At 44.1% G+C, this 16,803-nt stretch overlaps 4 protein-coding genes across 4 annotated transcripts in view; all 4 read right to left on the bottom strand.

Moving 5' to 3' along the window:
• The window catches only part of LOC122904137 (probable inactive serine protease 58), a 57,830-nt gene extending 55,808 nt beyond the window's left edge, over window positions 1-2,022 (bottom strand). The window contains exon 1 of the mRNA XM_044244611.1: window positions 1,972-2,022. Coding sequence (XP_044100546.1) covers window positions 1,972-1,981 — 10 coding nt within the window. The 5' untranslated portion in view covers window positions 1,982-2,022. The remainder of the gene's footprint in view (window positions 1-1,971) is intronic.
• TAS2R4 (taste 2 receptor member 4) lies at window positions 1,299-2,201 on the bottom strand. The gene has a single exon (XM_044244607.1). It carries the CDS (start codon window positions 2,199-2,201, stop codon window positions 1,299-1,301), a length of 903 nt encoding a protein of 300 aa, XP_044100542.1.
• A 6,089-nt stretch (window positions 2,202-8,290) lies between these two features.
• TAS2R3 (taste 2 receptor member 3) lies at window positions 8,291-11,030 on the bottom strand. The gene has a single exon (XM_044246735.1). It carries the CDS (start codon window positions 11,028-11,030, stop codon window positions 10,080-10,082), a length of 951 nt encoding a protein of 316 aa, XP_044102670.1. The 3' UTR covers window positions 8,291-10,079.
• SSBP1 (single stranded DNA binding protein 1) overlaps window positions 10,536-16,803 on the bottom strand; it is a 26,509-nt gene continuing 20,241 nt past the window's right edge. The window contains exon 8 of the mRNA XM_044246740.1: window positions 10,536-10,554. The gene's annotated coding sequence lies outside the window, so the exon portion shown is untranslated. The remainder of the gene's footprint in view (window positions 10,555-16,803) is intronic.

Below are 16,803 nucleotides of genomic sequence, written 5' to 3'. Positions count from 1 at the left end.
TGAGATGTATAAATGTCACATAAGTATTTTATAAATACAAAAAAACTATACAAATATAAATTATTATCCCCAATTCCCACTCCAAAACTGATCAATATTCCATCTTCAGATTTCTGTTCCTCCAGAGCCAGTCCTGCTGTCTCAACTACCCTCCCATCCAAATCCCATCCAAAAAAAAAAAACAGTGTTCCCCTGAAGAACCGTGCAGTGCTCATACAACTTAGTAGATAAATTCATAAGCAGATGACACATATTCACCAAAAGTCTGATGTTCCCACTACCAAGCTATTTAATAAACTCTTGGCTTTCCCCTGAATTCCATATTACATGACAGGGTATAATCTTTTGTAAAGTTGTACTCAGATTGTGTTAATTTCCCTATTTGGCACTCACCTTTTTTTTAAAGATTTTATTTATTTATTTGAGAGAGAGAGAGAAAGAACACAGAGGGAAAGGAAGTGGGAGAAGCAGACTCTCTGCTGAACAAGAAGCCCAATGCAGGGCTTGATCTCCGGACCCTAAGATCATGTTCTGAGCTGAAGGCAGACACTTAACCCACTGAGCCACCCAGGTGCCTCCTAGCACACACTTTTGAATTCAGGCTGACTCCCTGGATTTTGAGATCCTTGGAACTATCCTAGAGTGGGCTTCTGTCACACCAATCCCTTCCTTCTACCATTCCATTACCCTTCCCTTACCATTAAGGAAGAAGCCCTTTCCTTCTTTCCAAAACAAACCTAGAAATTCAGTCCTAGAGTTTCTTGATAATAATAGCTCAATGACTTTTCGTGTATATCTGCCACAATATACACCTGTTTTCTCTCTTCCTTCTCTTTCTTCCCTTTTCTCTCTACAACTTTCTTTTCTCCCATTGCTCTTTGCATCCTCTTGCTATGTTTTAAGCCAGTCTAGTGCCTGCTGATGACTCGTCCACTGCTAAGCCCTTACCCAGGGCTCCTCAGCTAAACCTCAAAAATTTAACTAATGGTGTGAACTGTAATGTATTGCTTAATTTGGGGGAACTCCCCCTTATACTCAGTAGCTCATGGAACAATGTGGTGACTTCCACCAGCCAGGGATGCAAACTACATGATAAATAATGTCTTAAACTTAGAAAAAAAAATGCCTAATATTTTAAATTTTTTAAATTGCAGAATAAACTAAGTACAGGCACTCAAAGGCCAAGGAGGTCAGCTCAGCAATTACGGAAATGGAGTCCACAGTCCATAGTCCGCTAACAGAGAAAGCCTTGCTCCCAAACCATGAGGTGACTCCAGCCACCATTCACTACTGAAATTCTACTCCTTGTTGAAACAAAGAATCGCCTTTGCTTTTGTTCTCAGTTTAGGATGTGTGAGAATAATGAGAACAGAATGTCCTGGAGGGTAAATGGTGGAAATTACCATGCAGATGGATCTGGCTCCCAAATCCATCCTGACAAAGGAGAAATAATGTAGCAGAGAAGCAAGCGAGTAGGGAATGTACAAGATGAGGAAACAGATCATGAGCTTCATAGCGCCCAGGTGAGCTTCAGTCTGGGGAGTCCAAAAAAGAGTGGTGTTTTTCTGCATCTTCTGTATATGTCTCCTCAAGGAATGAATTAACAAGGAAGCAGAAGTCACATTAATGATGAACTGGACAAACGAGCGCAAGACCAAAGAGATCACCAAAGACAAGACGCCCTCGTTGATGTCACATCCTGTACCATTCCTCCCAGGCACAAATTCGGGAAAGCACGATATTTGTCTGAGCGCCACACACAGGAGAGTGGTGAAGGCAGAAATCAGCGCACAGGCTAGCACGAGCCTGGGGATCTTTGGGGAGAGATTTCGTTTCAGCAGGAGAAATACCGCGTGTTGCATGTCCGTAATCTTCACACAGTACAAGGCATTGAGCAAGGTGACAAGCCAGAGACTATTTGAGTCCAAAAACATCCAACACAACAGGAAAAAAGTAGATAAGTGCACTGACCTTTCCACATTTGGAGAGATGAAGAAGTAACTGATGTTGAGTAGAAACAGTCCCAGCGTAAGAAATCTGGTGACGCCCAAGCTGAAGAGGATCCTATTTGAAGAGGAGATTCTGGGGCTTTTGAGCCAAGTCCGAAAACTGACCACTGCAATAAAGAGATTTACAATGAGTCCCGCAAAACTCAAAATTGCTGAGACAATAATGGCAAGAAAAAAGAATATCTGACGCATATTTCCTCATCGAGAGCTTAGCAGTGGTCTGGATGCTGGGAACAGGAGAAATAACTGAGATGCATAAGTAGGCACCAGGACCCAGTCAGGAAGGACATTGCTTCTCTAAGCAATTTGTCTCCAGTGTGACAAATGAGCCATTAATGGTCTAAAAGCCAGCTGCTTTTCCTGAGATGCAAATCTTCCCAGGATTGCATTACTATTTCTTCATTCATATCCTGTTTTCCTTAGAAATGCCTAATTAAAACAGCCCTAGTGAACTCTGAAAACAGAGTCCACTCTGCCAAGAGGATAGCTAGAGGGAGAAGCTATGGAAGGCTCCAAGATTTCAAATCCAAGGGACAAAACTCCAGTCCACCAATGTCTCTGCCCCTGTTTCACAGGGAATAAAGCTCTTCTTCATAGCAACCCCAGAAGATAGTGGGAAATCCCAGGCTTCACTCCCACTGACCCACTTTCTTCCATATATGGAAGAGAAGTCTTCCATGGATGACTGAAATCCAGCTTCTCTCCTCCCTATAATCTACTGATCTGCTGCAGCCCTATTTTCTCCATCTCTCATTCTGGTCAACATTACATTTTCATCCCTGAGCACATACAGTGATTCACAGTCACACACAGACCAAGTGCAAGGGCTTCACACTTTCTCAAGAGAGCCTTTTTGCAATTAATTCCATCTATCAGGATGATTCCTTTACTTTGCACTCCATCACCAGTCACACATATGTATGCCATAATCATTTGCTGTGATATGCTTTGCTTGGGGGAAAAAAAAATCAGCCATTTCATGTGTTTCTTTTACAGACGTGAGTTTATGCTTAGATCACATAGGACTATTTCGTCTTGGGCATTTAGCTGCAAATCAAAGTACTCTGATCCCAAATACACAGTAATGCTTTAGCTATAGTTTTACATCTCATTGCCTGATTCCTCTGTAATTTCTCAGACAGGAAAGGGCACAGTAAAAGGAAAATTATAGTATCAAAGACTATGAGTGAACGTGAGAATATGACATATCTTGTCTACTCTAGCAGTTGGGGGACCCAAGGTGTAAACTTTGATGCAGTCACATGTAGGTTACCAAACTAGCATCAAAATAAAGCATACAAAGTCCTGTTCCTTTGTATGGGAAACAGAAATACAAACAGATGGATAGAACAGAGGAACAGAAGAGCTAAGATATGCAGACCAGGTCCAGAAGAGGGAGTACATTCATGGGGCCCTTTAAGACAGGAAAGCAGCCTGGAGGGATTCCCCGAGCAGGAACCCAGTGGCTTACAGAAGCGTTTTTATAAAACTAAGAGGCACGTGACAAAAGCGTGCCCAGATCGGTTAACCAGGTAAACACAGGGTGAACGAGCAAGGCAAGGGAAGGGAAGTGTATATCATAGCACATATTTCCACTGAATTATTTATAAAATAGATCACTGTGTTAAAGTAATTAAGTTAAAATATTAAAAATATCACATTTAAATAGAATAAATAATATGGAGTAAGATATAAGAAGTAAGTGTTCCAAAAGGGGTGGGGGAACCGCATACTGGCAGCAAGAGACCCTATCCAAAATGCGACATAAATGTTGTTGGGCTCTCAGTAGCAGAAGGCCCTATAATTAAGATGTGATCATGTCGCCTAGGGTCATCAGTGAACACACTGGTTCTGGCAGATGTTATTTATGAAAAGGTCAGTATGGGGAAAGCATTAACAAAACCCATTCCCCTTCTGCATGAGAATTTACCTTCGGTTAAGTATAAAAGTCTTATGGATATTCCCTGCTTTGGGCCTCCTTGAGTGTGGTGACTCTTTTGATGTGTGTGCCTTTTTTTTTTTTTTTAAGATTTTTATTTATTTATTTGTAAGACACAGAGCATGATCAGGGGAGGGGGGAAGGGCAGAGAAAGAGGGAGAAGCAGGCTCCCTACTGAGCAGAGTCTGATGCAGGGCTCAATCCCAGGATCCTGAGATCATGACCTGAGCTGAAGGCAGACGCTTAACTGACCAAGCCACCCAGACATCCCTGATGTGTGTTTCCTTTGACTCAACCTTGGCAGCCATGTCTATGAAATTATTACAAGAGAAACTGGCACCTTTAGGACATGAATCTTTTTAGGCCAGCCCCACCCCTGCACAGCTGTGGATCTCTGCTCCTAGCACCTTGGCTCTATGGCCGCAGCAAGGACTCTGCAAAACAGGAAGGCCTGACACTCCCCTGCCCATAAGCTAGGTCGCTGAACATATCCACCTGAGTGGACCGGTGCCAGAGGCCTAAGACAGCTGTGTAAGTCTTACTACTTCCTGGAGCCCCAAAAGACCCAGTGGCGGCTGGTATACTGTAGTCAGGTGTCCAAGCTCTAGATTCATCTAGCAGATCTGTTGGGAAAACTTTAGGGCCAAGAGGTCAAGCAAAAGGACGACTTAGCTCATTTGATGAAGGCTTTGAATAAATGGGAATTACAGTCATGAATAAATGGGAATTACAAACTGTGAGCTGTTTCCGACAGGGTACTAATATTGCTCGGGAGGAAGAGAGAAGGAAACCTCCACTTCTTAGGCTGTTTTTAGTGCTTCCTCTGTTCCCGGCAGTGCAGCAGGTATCTTGAAACTCAGGTAACCCTTAAAACAGTTCTACAAGGAAGATATGGTTATCCCTGTTACAGATGAGGAGAATGAAGATGAGAGAAAGCAAGCGGCTGTGAGCCAGCAGAGGAGATCGGTGGCTAAGGGGTGAGGCATCTCTGAGACTGAGCTCTTGCCACTGCTGCCCTCGTTGCGTCATTCATTCAACAAACTGTTACCATAAGGCCAGGCACTGTGGTAGGTGCTGGGAAAACAGAAGAAACACCCACAGCCCAACCTGCCTTCAAAAAACACACAGAAACGGGGCACCTGGATGGCACAATCGGTTAAGGACCCAACTCTTGCTTTCGCCTCCGATGGTGATCTCAGGATTGTGAGATCAAGCCCCGCCTCTGGCTCTGAGCTCATCATGGAGTCTGCCTGGGATTCTCTCTCCCTTTCCTTCTGCCCCTCTCGCTCATGCTCGCTCTCTCTAATAAATTTTAAACACACACAGAACATGGAGAGACAGATGAAAAAGCAAACAAACAAACAAACAAAAACCAGAGCTCAGTGTTTCCGGTGCTATGTGAAGGGAAAACAAAGGGTGTAAGGGGGGTGTTCAGGAGGGGCCCTCGGGCCTCCTGTCTCAGAGGACTGGAGCTGTCTTGGCACTCCACAGGGCTCCAGCCCTGCTGAAAGCAGCCCCTACGAACTATGGCCACGCAGCGGTGGAGCCCAGCAGCAGAACAGAGCAGTGCACATTTGTGGCTGTCACAAAAGGAGTCTAGAGACAAAGATCAAGGGGGCCAGAACCCTTCATCGTATCTGAAGCATTTGTTTCAGCGACGCAGAGATGAAATACTTGTTTGTGTGTCTTTATTGCCCGCTTGGTGTGATCTTTTTGAGAAGAGCCATTGCTATCTAAAACAGTGCTTGGTACAAAGCGACGATCAGATAAATGCCTGCGGTATAAATGAATGAACTGGAATCAAGATGAGCCAGAATCAAAAATGGTATGAGAGGGATGCCTGGGTGGCTCAGTTGGTTAAGCCGCTGCCTTTGGCTCAGGTCATGATCCCGGGGTCCTGGGATCGAGTCCCACATCGGGCTCCTTGCTCTGCAGGGTGCCTGCTTCTCCCGTTGCCTCTGCCTGCTTATGTGTACTCGCTCTCTCTGTCTCTCTGGCAAATAAATAAAATCTTTAAAAAAAAAAAATGGTGTGAGAATTTATGTATGCCTAGAACACACAGCAGTATCCAGCCGCTAGCTGGAACCCATCCGTCTCTCAACGAGATCTGCTAGATGGGCTGTAAGGGTACAAACCTGAGCAACCACAAAAAGTTCAGAATTCTCCCTCCCCGGCCGTGAGTACCCTACTTAGCAACAGACGGGTACTGAGGCTAGACAGACCACACAGAGAAACTCCATTCATGGGTTTCTGAAAAAATAGTTTTCAGAGTTAACCCAGAAATACCGCTCTGGTCATCTGGCCAGCTCTACCAAGTCGCACTGACAATTTCATCACAGGGAAATCAACACAATGTGTTCATTGCTAAACTCGTAAGAGCAGGAAAAAAAGTTCTTCATTTTGTCTAAAGGTAATACAGTTCTTCTCCTGAGCCCCTGTCTGCTGGTTGGGGGTAAGTGTTTATTTAATCCAATGAGATAATGAATGTCTTCAGAAAAAATGTGAGTCTCTTTAGATTTAAAAATTAAAATCTGAGATATTATCCCCTTGAAATGTTTCTCCTCTTAGAGTCCGTGTGTACGGGGAGAGGGATGGAGATTAATGCTACCTCGTGATGTCATGTCCTCCCTCTCCCTCAGCATCCTAGTCTCGGGCATCCAGAGAGAGACATCCTTGTTCCTTGGTTTCTGCTTGCTCCGTATTCAGGGCTGAGTCGGTGCCTGTGTTTTGCTCCCACTGATCACAGCCTGGTGGCTCTGAGCCAGTCCTCAGAGAGGGGAGATCTGGGCTCTCACCTGCCGTCCCTGCAATCCCCCTTCTGTCTCCCTCTGCTTCCTCCCACCATCCCGTGGGGACCAGAAGGAGCAGGCTTTCACTTAGACCATGTCCTCTTATACCAGCAGCAACAGCAAATTCCATGGATACACTGTCATAAGACTAGAACTCCATGAGGCACAGTCTCTGGGCTCAACCCCTGATAAGCTAAAATGCTAGCAGCTGATACCTGTTGTACAGTTATTATGCTTTAGTTGCTAAAATAATTAACATATATTATCTTGCTTAATCTGCAGACCAATCCTGTGAGGTATTTTATAAAATTACCTCTTTATAGTGAAGGGAACTAAGTCTGAGGAGGTTTAGTAACTTGCCGAAGATCATGCATCTGAGAAGTGATGAGGTCAGGATTCAAACCCAGTGTGTTAGGTTCCAGAAAATAACACCCTTAGCCCCTACGCTATACATTCTTCTAGTCCTGCAAAATGTAGAAACACCAAAAAATAACATATGATTGTCATTAGCAGTTGTCAGAGTTTTTGAGGTCACTTTTGCTTTCTTTTTTTTTTTTCTTTTTCTTTTTAAAAAATATTTTATTTATTTATTTGACAGAGAGAGATCATAAGCAGGCAGAGAAGCAGGCAGAGAGGAGGAAGCAGGCTCCCCGCTGAGCAGAGAGCCCGACGCAGGGCTCAATCCCAGGACTCTGAGATCATGACCCAAGCTGAAGGCAGCGGCTTAACCCACTGAGTCACCCAGGTGCCCCCACTTTTGCTTTCTTTTTTTTTTTTTTTTTTTTAAAGATTTTATTTATTTATTTGAGAGAGAGAGAGACAGTGAGAGAGAGCACAAGCGAGGAGAAGGTCAGAGAGCGAAGCAGACTCCCCATGGAGCTGGGAGCCCGATGCGGGACTCGATCCCGGGACTCCAGGATCACGCCCTGAGCCGAAGGCAGTCGTCCAACCAACTGAGCCACCCAGGCGTCCCAGCCACTTTTGCTTTCTTAAAACAACAATTTCTTGCAGAATATCAACAGAATACCAGACTCTGTCTTCCACATATCCCAAGATCTAGACAGCTCTGTTCATCAACTGTTGGGAAATATCATGGACGTTATTTAAGGCAAAGGGCATTGGTGAACATGGAAACTGAGAAATGTTGGAACACATTTTGGGTTTTTGTTTTGGTTTTTTGGGTTTTGGTTTTTTTTTTAGTTTTGTTGTTTACTTATTTTTATGTATGATCCCTGTATACCCAAAGTACAGCTCGATCTCATTAAGGATCAGGATCTGTGAACTCAGCTCGAGTTCAGAGAACACTAAAAATGAGAAGTTAGCCTAAGGCACCAAGAACCAAAAAACAGCTAAGCCAAAATCTCCAGTAAAATGTTACATTCTGTTAAAAAAAAAAAGGGGGGGGGACCCATACCTAAACTAGAAAGCAGAATCAGGAATTCAGATTAAGGACGAAAGAAACAGAAGGTCAAAGCTCAGCAGACAAGTCCTGAATGTAATGAAAGTATGAGCAAGTCTTCAAGAGTGGGTAACAATAAATTCAACGGTGAGAATCAGGCTTAATGAAACAGAAACCAATCAAGACGGCATGGATTTCCATAGCTAAACTTCCCTGTGCTGGAAAGCAGCGCAGATTTTTATTAAGTACAAAAGTACCCATTTCATAATCCCTATATTTTAGAGAAGTATGAATGAATATTAAACAATTATTTTAAGTTTCAATAGATACCTTTCTGAAAGACAATTTTATGTCAAAACTAAGAATTTTCCTTTTTTTTATTGTGTTCAATTAGCCAACATATAGTAGTACATCATTGGTTTTTGACACAGCAGCTTCAAGAAGCAAGTATCAATCTGAAAACAAACAGTACAAACCAAAAGACATTTATTTCTGTAACTTTAAAAAGGAATACAGAAATCCCAGAACAAGCCCCAAATTAATTTCTGGTTACATACGACCAAATGCCAAGTAGCATGGTGATCCTTAATGATATGTCAAAGTATCACTCATTCCTCAAAATAATAAAAATAATAACAATAGCTATTGATTACTCTCCTTGGGACTGTAAGCACTTTTCATCTGGTAACTCACTCACTCCTTCCAGCAACCCCATCAACGACATACTATTACTAATCCCATTTTACAAATGAAGACAGTGAAACAGAAGTGAAGAAACTTCCCACAAGTCACCCAGTTCACGGGGACCGGGGCCAGGGCTAGAACCCAGGCCGTCTGCCTTCAGGGCCCAGATTCGTAGCCACAATGCTCTACACCTGACAGCCCCATTAGTGACAGAAAGCTGGATTCAGATTTGCCATGGGACCTAACTGTATATACCCATGAGTCTAAGAATTCTTCATGATCATAAGTAATAATCTTCTCATTGACTTCTTGATGCTGTTCAGTGATAGGAAATTAATCAGTGCCTGTGTAACTGTATTAAAAGATGATGTACTAAATTTATAAAAACTGTTTATGTTATTTTTTTTTTAAACTCTCAAGTTTTCAAAGCTCACATGCATCGTGGTTAGTTTAAAAAGGAAAAATTGCTTGGACTTTTGCCCTATCTAAAAAATTAAAAAAAAAAAAATTACTTGGCAATTTACTTAAGCCAAACAATAAAGGAACGCCAGGAGTCCTTAAGGGAAATCACCACCACCAGACTGGACTGGAGCCTATTGGCCAAGGGTCTTGATTCTCATTCCACTACTTTTGTTCTCGCACAGAGGATGTGTGGAAACTCATCTCCTACGGGAACTCCTCCTGCTGTACAATTCACTGTCAGATGCCCGCTTCACCGAGCGAGGGCTCTACACAGCAGGCTGGCCACGCTGCCTCCTGAATTGTGAAGTCTGTGTCACCGTCCACATTTTAAAATGACAGAAGAGAGGATCAGAAAGTAAATGAAAGTAACTCACCAACGGTCAAAAGTCTTGGAAATAGAACCAGAATTCAAACCCAAGTCTGTGGAAGTGCAAAGCCTCTTCTCTTCCCCGCAGATCCATTACACTGTTCTAGTTACATTAGCTCATGATTGTCCCTATAAACTTGAAGTTAAAGCTAGGAATCAGCTCATTAGGTTGATAGCTATTAAAGTACAACTCTACATCTATATAGTGAGTGTTCCTACTATACTGACATTTTCCAGAGACTGTTTCACCCTCTCCAAAACACCACACAAAGAGAAGCCAAGAGACATGTCCCCAGTGGGCCAGCACAATGTAGTCGCGTCTCTCTCTGCCTGGTGTCACAGAATTGGTGCCACGGAAGGATCAGGAGGAGCCCTTAGCCTTGAGCCAGACTAAAGGACTCCCAGGCTCTCGTCTGTGCCCTCGGTCACTCTAGGGGGCAAAAGGTCCCTTGAATCCAGGCTTCCGAAGGCCAGGCTCACACCACAGCATCTCCACGAACGTCTGCTTCAGCTTGTTGTTTCCCAGAATGAGAATGAATGAGTGGCCAGCAGGATAAAACATTGTAACTGCTTCTCCAATCATAACGACCGTCTCAGTTCCTGGTATGAAATAACTGCAGGATGTAATCAGAAAGGCCAAAAAGTAAAGCAGGAAGAGAAAGAGGAAGGAGACGATGATTTTGATGGCTCTCTGGTGGGCCTCGGTGCTTGGATCTCTGGAGCTGATGCCGCTTTGCTGCAGCTGCTGCATGTGTCTCCCCAGGGAGAGGATGAGCAGAAAGTACGAGGCCACAGACACAATTAGGGGAGGCAGGTTCCACAGAGTCCCAAGAACATGGAACACTTTGTATTCATTTCTTTTCTTTCTGAAGTGCTCGGTCACATTCCCTGTGCCATCGATCCCCCTGAGAACAGAATAGATCTTAAATTCCTGGACCAGAGATAGGGCACTGACACACGATAAGAACAGGGCACCCAAAATCATACATACGACCACCCTAGAAACTCTCCACTTGAGCCAGAGGAATGCAGGATGGGAGAAAGTGGCAATTTTCAGGCAGTAGAGGACACTGAGACATGTGGCGAGCCAAATGCTCAGGTGGTTTGTAAATGTCCAGAAAATATCAATAATTTGCATCACTATCCCTTCATCACGTACTTTGAAAGAGAACACCATTAAAACACCGTCAACCAAGAGAATCCACAGGAGACCGATCCTAGAGAGAGCAAGGTTAGTGATGATGAAGTCAGACAGAGACACTGTCTTGTTTTTGCACCAGCTGCTGCCATTGGCCAACACTATGAACCCATTCCCCAGCATCCCCAGAATGAACTCGGTGGCAGACAGAACCAGGAACATCCATTTCTCCAGCCCTGACATGTCAGCTAGACCTGACCTTGTTCTTTCTCTTGATGTACAATCTCCTCGCTGACTTGAAACTCCGCTCTGTGAACCTGTCACTTCTACCTGTTGCTTCACTGTACCTGTCTCTTATCTGTGCCCAATTTAGTCTGTTGTAGAGCACAATTTAGTGAACCCTTTCTGGATCTTTCCGATTAGTCTGTCCTCTTCACAGATGACAGCGACTGTCACATTTCACCTATGATCTAAACTCAGCAGCTCTTTGCCAAAATGCAAATGGAGTAGTATCCAATGTCACACGAAGAAGGAAGAGATCTCACTCACAAAGGCGAGGATTTGCACACACAGGGAGGGAGGTTCCAAGCCAGCCAGGACAGAAAGGAGCATGACCAGAAGTCATACAGAATCGCTCTGAAGAGTGAGAAGTCTTCTGCCTGGAAGGAGGACTCAGGGACACACAAGAAGGAGGGAGATCAGAATTCCACCAGAAGGCACTATCAAAGTCACCTGGAGGGAGGTTTAAGTGCATGAAACAAAGAAATTTCAATGCCAGAGGTCCTGGGTTAGAATTAAAAGGTGTGCCTCTTCGTGTATACCTTACATGAGGGGGCTCCAAGTTCTTCCCTAGAGAGCCATATCACCAGAAGTCTTACTTCCTGACTACTTAAATAACAATAATGAGTTATAGCATATAAGCTACTTAAAATGTAGATTTTCAGGGGCACCTGGGTGGCTCAGTGGGTTAAGCCTCTGCCTTCAGCTCAGGTCATGATCCCAGGGTCCTGGGATTGAGCCCCGCGTCGGGCTCTGCTCAGCAGGGAGCCTACTTCCCCCTAAGCCCCGCCTGCCTCTCTGCCTACTTGTGATCTCTCTCTCTGTCAAATAAAATAAATAAAATATTTAAAAATAAATAAAATGTAGATTTTCAGAGTGCGTGACCACTGTACCAATATGTCAACAGTAGTTCAAGTTGACAGAAATCACATGCAGTCTTTTCAACCAAAGAAGCCTGATTTATATAAAACAGTGCCTTACCAATTGGACCATGGCCAACAGTAATAATCTTTATAGGGCTTTATCTATATCTCACCATATATACATATTATACTGGGAACACAAAGGAGGTCACAAAACAATTATTTCCCCTTTCTAGATGTGTGGCAGTCTGATATTTTCTATCTTTTCTATTTCTTTCTTTGCTGCTTGCCTACCACAAACTTGATTTTACAATCTACGCATGAGTTGTAATAAATACGGTTTGAAAACACTGATCTGAAGGATGGAGAGGAAAATCAAGGCCACCGAGACACAAAGCAGAGAGTTTAGCAACACCATCCAAATAAGAGAAGGATAGACTTTCGGATCCCCTCAAAAGGACGTCCCACGGTAGCAGATGACAAATCTGCACAAACAACACGGAGTCTCTTCTGGCTACCCGCCACGCAGCCAGGTGAACCTCATCAGGCTTGGCATTCTGCAGCGTACGATATGGTTACAGAGCATTTCCGAGAATCCTCGGCCATGAGCACAGCCCTCCTTCATCACCCGCAGCCTTCTTGGGCTAACTCTGCAACCTGACCACATGCTCCTGAGCTCTGGGCTCCAGAATTACAGTAAGGCAGTTCCCAGCTGTCTCTGGCAGTCCTTTAACAGGACCTTAGCCCAGTTGTAGCGCTGGTCCCACAACCCACCACTGACGCTGCTCAGTTCTTTCTCATGGCCTCAGTTCTACAGATGCACATTTCTGTTCTCACAACACCTTCTACACCCTCTCCTAAGAAGCAATAAGCTATTAAGATTCCTCTACGCAGGGATTAGAATTATCCAGTGAGAAGAAACATTAGAATATGTAACATATCAGAATTCATTTCACGTACCTCGTATGGCTGATCATCCTGCTTTACAAGTATTATTTTTACCCCTTCCAAAATTATAACGTTTACCTTTTTAGAAGTCATTACTGAGCAATTTAGGGTTAATTATAATTTTTCTTTCTCAGTTTTGATTCTTTCCCAGGACAGTGTTCCCATGCACAATGGACTAGCGGGTGGCCAGAGTTCCATTTCAGAGTTTAAAAGACACTGTTGGAATCATGGAACACTACACCAAAAACTAATGATGTACTATATGGTGACTAACATAACATCATTTTTAAAATTTTAACAAACAAATAAATAAATATTTGTTAAATGAGAAAAAATAAAAAATAAAAGATCATTGGGGTAGAAAAGACATTGCTGGATACCAGCATTATCGTTGCTCCTACTCCATCAGGTACCACTGATGAGAATTATGAGCCCATAGTTATACCAGTCCCACTTTTTTTTAATTTTTTTAAGATTTTATTTATTTATTTGACAGACAGAGATCACAAGTAGGCAGCAAGGCAGGCGGGGGTGGGGGGGGGAAGCAGGCTCCCTGCTGAGCAGAGAGCCCGATGCAGTGCTCAGTCCCAGGACCCTGAGATCATGACCTGAGCCGAAGGCAGAGGCTCAACCCACTGAGCCACCCAGGTGCCCCCATTCCCACTTTTTAACATAAACACTACAACTATCATACAATAACTAATATCATCGCATTAATAATGTCTGCTTCCAAAAGGTACGTTCACCATCCTCCACTGAAACAGCCACAGATACTCAAGTCCAACTCTACAAAATGTGCATCTCTAAACCCGGTTTGTTAGGGATCCATGCCAGAGCCACGGTGCGGGATGCTTGCATCTTTCATCCCAGGCTGTGACATCTAGAACGACGACTGAGAGATCACGCTCTTGCTCTCAACCATCCTTCTGAGTAAAAGACCAAAGGAAGCGTGTCAGTCAGGGCATCCACGGGAAGCAACTGGCACAAACCGGGTAATTTCAGAAAGGTATTAAAGTGGAATTATTTACAAAAGTGTGAGCAGAGGATGGGGAAACCATAAACAGCTAGTGCAGTGCCCCAGGGCTCGGACCAGTGGGGCACCACATCGCCATACCACCCAGAAACAGAGGGCTACGTAGAGGGGACCTCTGACTGTCGCTGAGACTTCTCAGTTGGGAGACCCCAAAGAGAGTGCACTGAGAGAATAAGCCTCAAAACACGGGCCAGCAGACTAACAAGACAGTGCACTATCGTCTCCCTGCCCTTCATTATTCTGGCACTTTCTCTGCAGGGACTGAGGTATCACGGTCCAGGTCTTCGCCTCATTCCTGCTCTGACACTAGCATGACAACTGAGTTGATAAGCACCAGCGGGACACTCAGACTGACAGCAAGACAAGTCACAAATAATAGCCCTTTCCATCAACTGAGGCTCACTAATTTGCAGAATACAGAAGGAAACCAGCACAGCTGGGTGTATATAGTAGAGAGCCCACCTACAACGGGAAGTGGAGTGCGGGCTTCTGGATCCCTTAAAATCCTCACCTGGAGGTGAGGCACCTGTTTACTGTCTGAGTAAACAGGACTGGTCTGAAGGCCCTCCCTCACACCATGTGTGCACATGTACATTCTCTCTGTGCCTCATCTGGGAGAGCGCACCTTACCAACCTTGGTCTTACATTGCATACAGCCCTGCTACGGAACACTGCAGCGTATGGCCCACTCCAAATGAACACGGGCCTCATTTACACCTTCAGTTCCATCCCCCAAACTGATAAAACTTTGTTTTACAGAAACAGAACAAGAGTCTATTATCCAGATGCTTTCAATAACAAGCTACCATGCTAACACACCAGCTTGATGACCCATCCTGCCATAATGTTACCCAAAAATGTTCATCCAGTCTTTCCCTTCAGACACTGGGGACAGGGACATTCCTCCAGGATTTCTCAGCTCCTACACACACCTTGCTGGATGTGCTAAGTATACAAGGCCCTGGCCACCTTGACCGGGGCCATTTTGAGCAGTGAGCGACCAGAAAGGAGGAGGTAATGTGCCCCTCCAGGACAAGGAGCAGGCTTGTTTCCTGCTTGCTATAAAAGCTGCATGTTCTCCAGGCTCAGTGTCTCTCTCCATAATGAACTCCACCTGGGCCCTGGGCATTGCCCTTGGGGACTCTCGGGACAAAGGGAACTGAGAGAAACACGCTGGTGTTCACGCTGCTTCCTGCGCTGCCGATAATACGACACTTTTCTCTGATCCAGAGTTTTCATATCTTTTGCCAGCTTCCACGAAACAGTGACAGGCTAAGTTACTGGCCTGTCAATAGGGTAAAATCAAATCCCCAATCCAGAGCCAACCTCAATTTGACCACCACTGCTTTCCATAGCGTATTCTAGTTATTATTTTCCCCCTTAAACCCACAAACCCCACCTGTACTCTGCTCCATACAGTGGGATCTGGGATTCTACAAATCATTTCCCAGACGCCCTTTCCAGATGCTTTGCTGTTGGTTATCTGTCAGTATGAAAACTAGCACATGAGCAGGAAGGAAAAAGAAAAATCTGGCTTCTCACTCCAACAGGGTGTCCCTTGGTGGCAGTTCCTTTGACTAGGTTAAGAGTGATGACTGTAGACCCCATGAACCAGGATAAAATCATCTATACAGTGTTAGCCAGCCTGGCCAAGGCAAAGCCTCTTCAGTACACCAGAAACAACTGTAACCACACCCCCAGCAATGCAGCAACAGGTGCACGCTCAACGGTGCCAGCCCAGTGATGGTATCAGTTTCTGGCTCTGACACTACCCTTCCTTCTCTCTTTCCCTCTTCCCACATTTTTGTAAATAATGCCCTCCATTAAATCCCCTCTGTCTGAAATACCTGTACTGGCTTCCTCTTTCCTGACTGGACTCTGAACAATGCACGGTCCTTCCACGTATTTTTGAAGTTTTAGTTGTTACATTTCAAAAAAGATACACACACATCTCTGTTTTGCATTCTCCTTGGGGTTCTGGGGTTATTTCCAAAAGGAATAAGAAACTCATTTAACCTGTAAGACCATCTTCATACTGCAACTCCCACCGGTAAGTTTTTAATACAAATTATTTTCATTATTTTAAATCATCCTATGTTGGTAAGCCCCAAATGCACACCTTCATGTCATACCACTCTTCAGAGTTCTGTACTCCCATACCAACTTACCTGTCTAACTTCTTTACTTGGCTCTATCATGGACATTTCAAATTTAACATGTCCAAAACAAAACTCTCAATTTATTCTCATATTATTTTTTAAAGATCTTATTTATTTATTTGACAGAGAAAGATACAGTGAGAGAGGGAACACAAGCAGAGGGAGTGGGAGAGGGAGAAGCAGACTCCCTGCCAAGCAGAGAGCCCGATGCGGGGCTTGATCCCAGCACCCTGGGATCATGGCCTGAGCCAAAGGCAGACACTTAATGACTAAGCCACACAGGCACCCCTACTCTCACTTAAAAAGACCTCTTTCCCCCAATCTTCCCTATTTCAGCAAATGGCAACATCATCTGTGCAGGGGCTCAAATCAAGCACCACCTAAGAATTAACTTGATTCTGTCTTTCCTATAACCCCACATCAACTTATCAATGACTTCTCCATTTTTGTCACAAAACATATCCTGAACTTTCCATTTTCATTACCTTCATACTGGTCCAAGTTACCATGGTCTCTCATCTGAACTACTCAATAGCCCCCAAACTCATTCTCTACTTCTAATCTTCTTTTCTGTAATACATTTGCCATACAATCACAAGAAAGATCTTAAAATGTATTTTAGATCACTTAACCCCACTACTTAAAACACTTCAACAGCATTGTAGGGCAGCTACAAAATGTAAACTCCTTATACTATACGCTAAGAATCTCTTCTGCATGTACCAGGATTCAAG

Source organism: Neovison vison, chromosome 4 (genome assembly GCF_020171115.1).
Source record: "Neovison vison isolate M4711 chromosome 4, ASM_NN_V1, whole genome shotgun sequence".
Taxonomy (NCBI): domain Eukaryota; kingdom Metazoa; phylum Chordata; class Mammalia; order Carnivora; family Mustelidae; genus Neogale; species Neogale vison.
Note: the sequence above shows the minus strand (reverse complement) of the source record. Positions and strands in the feature narration are given on the sequence as shown.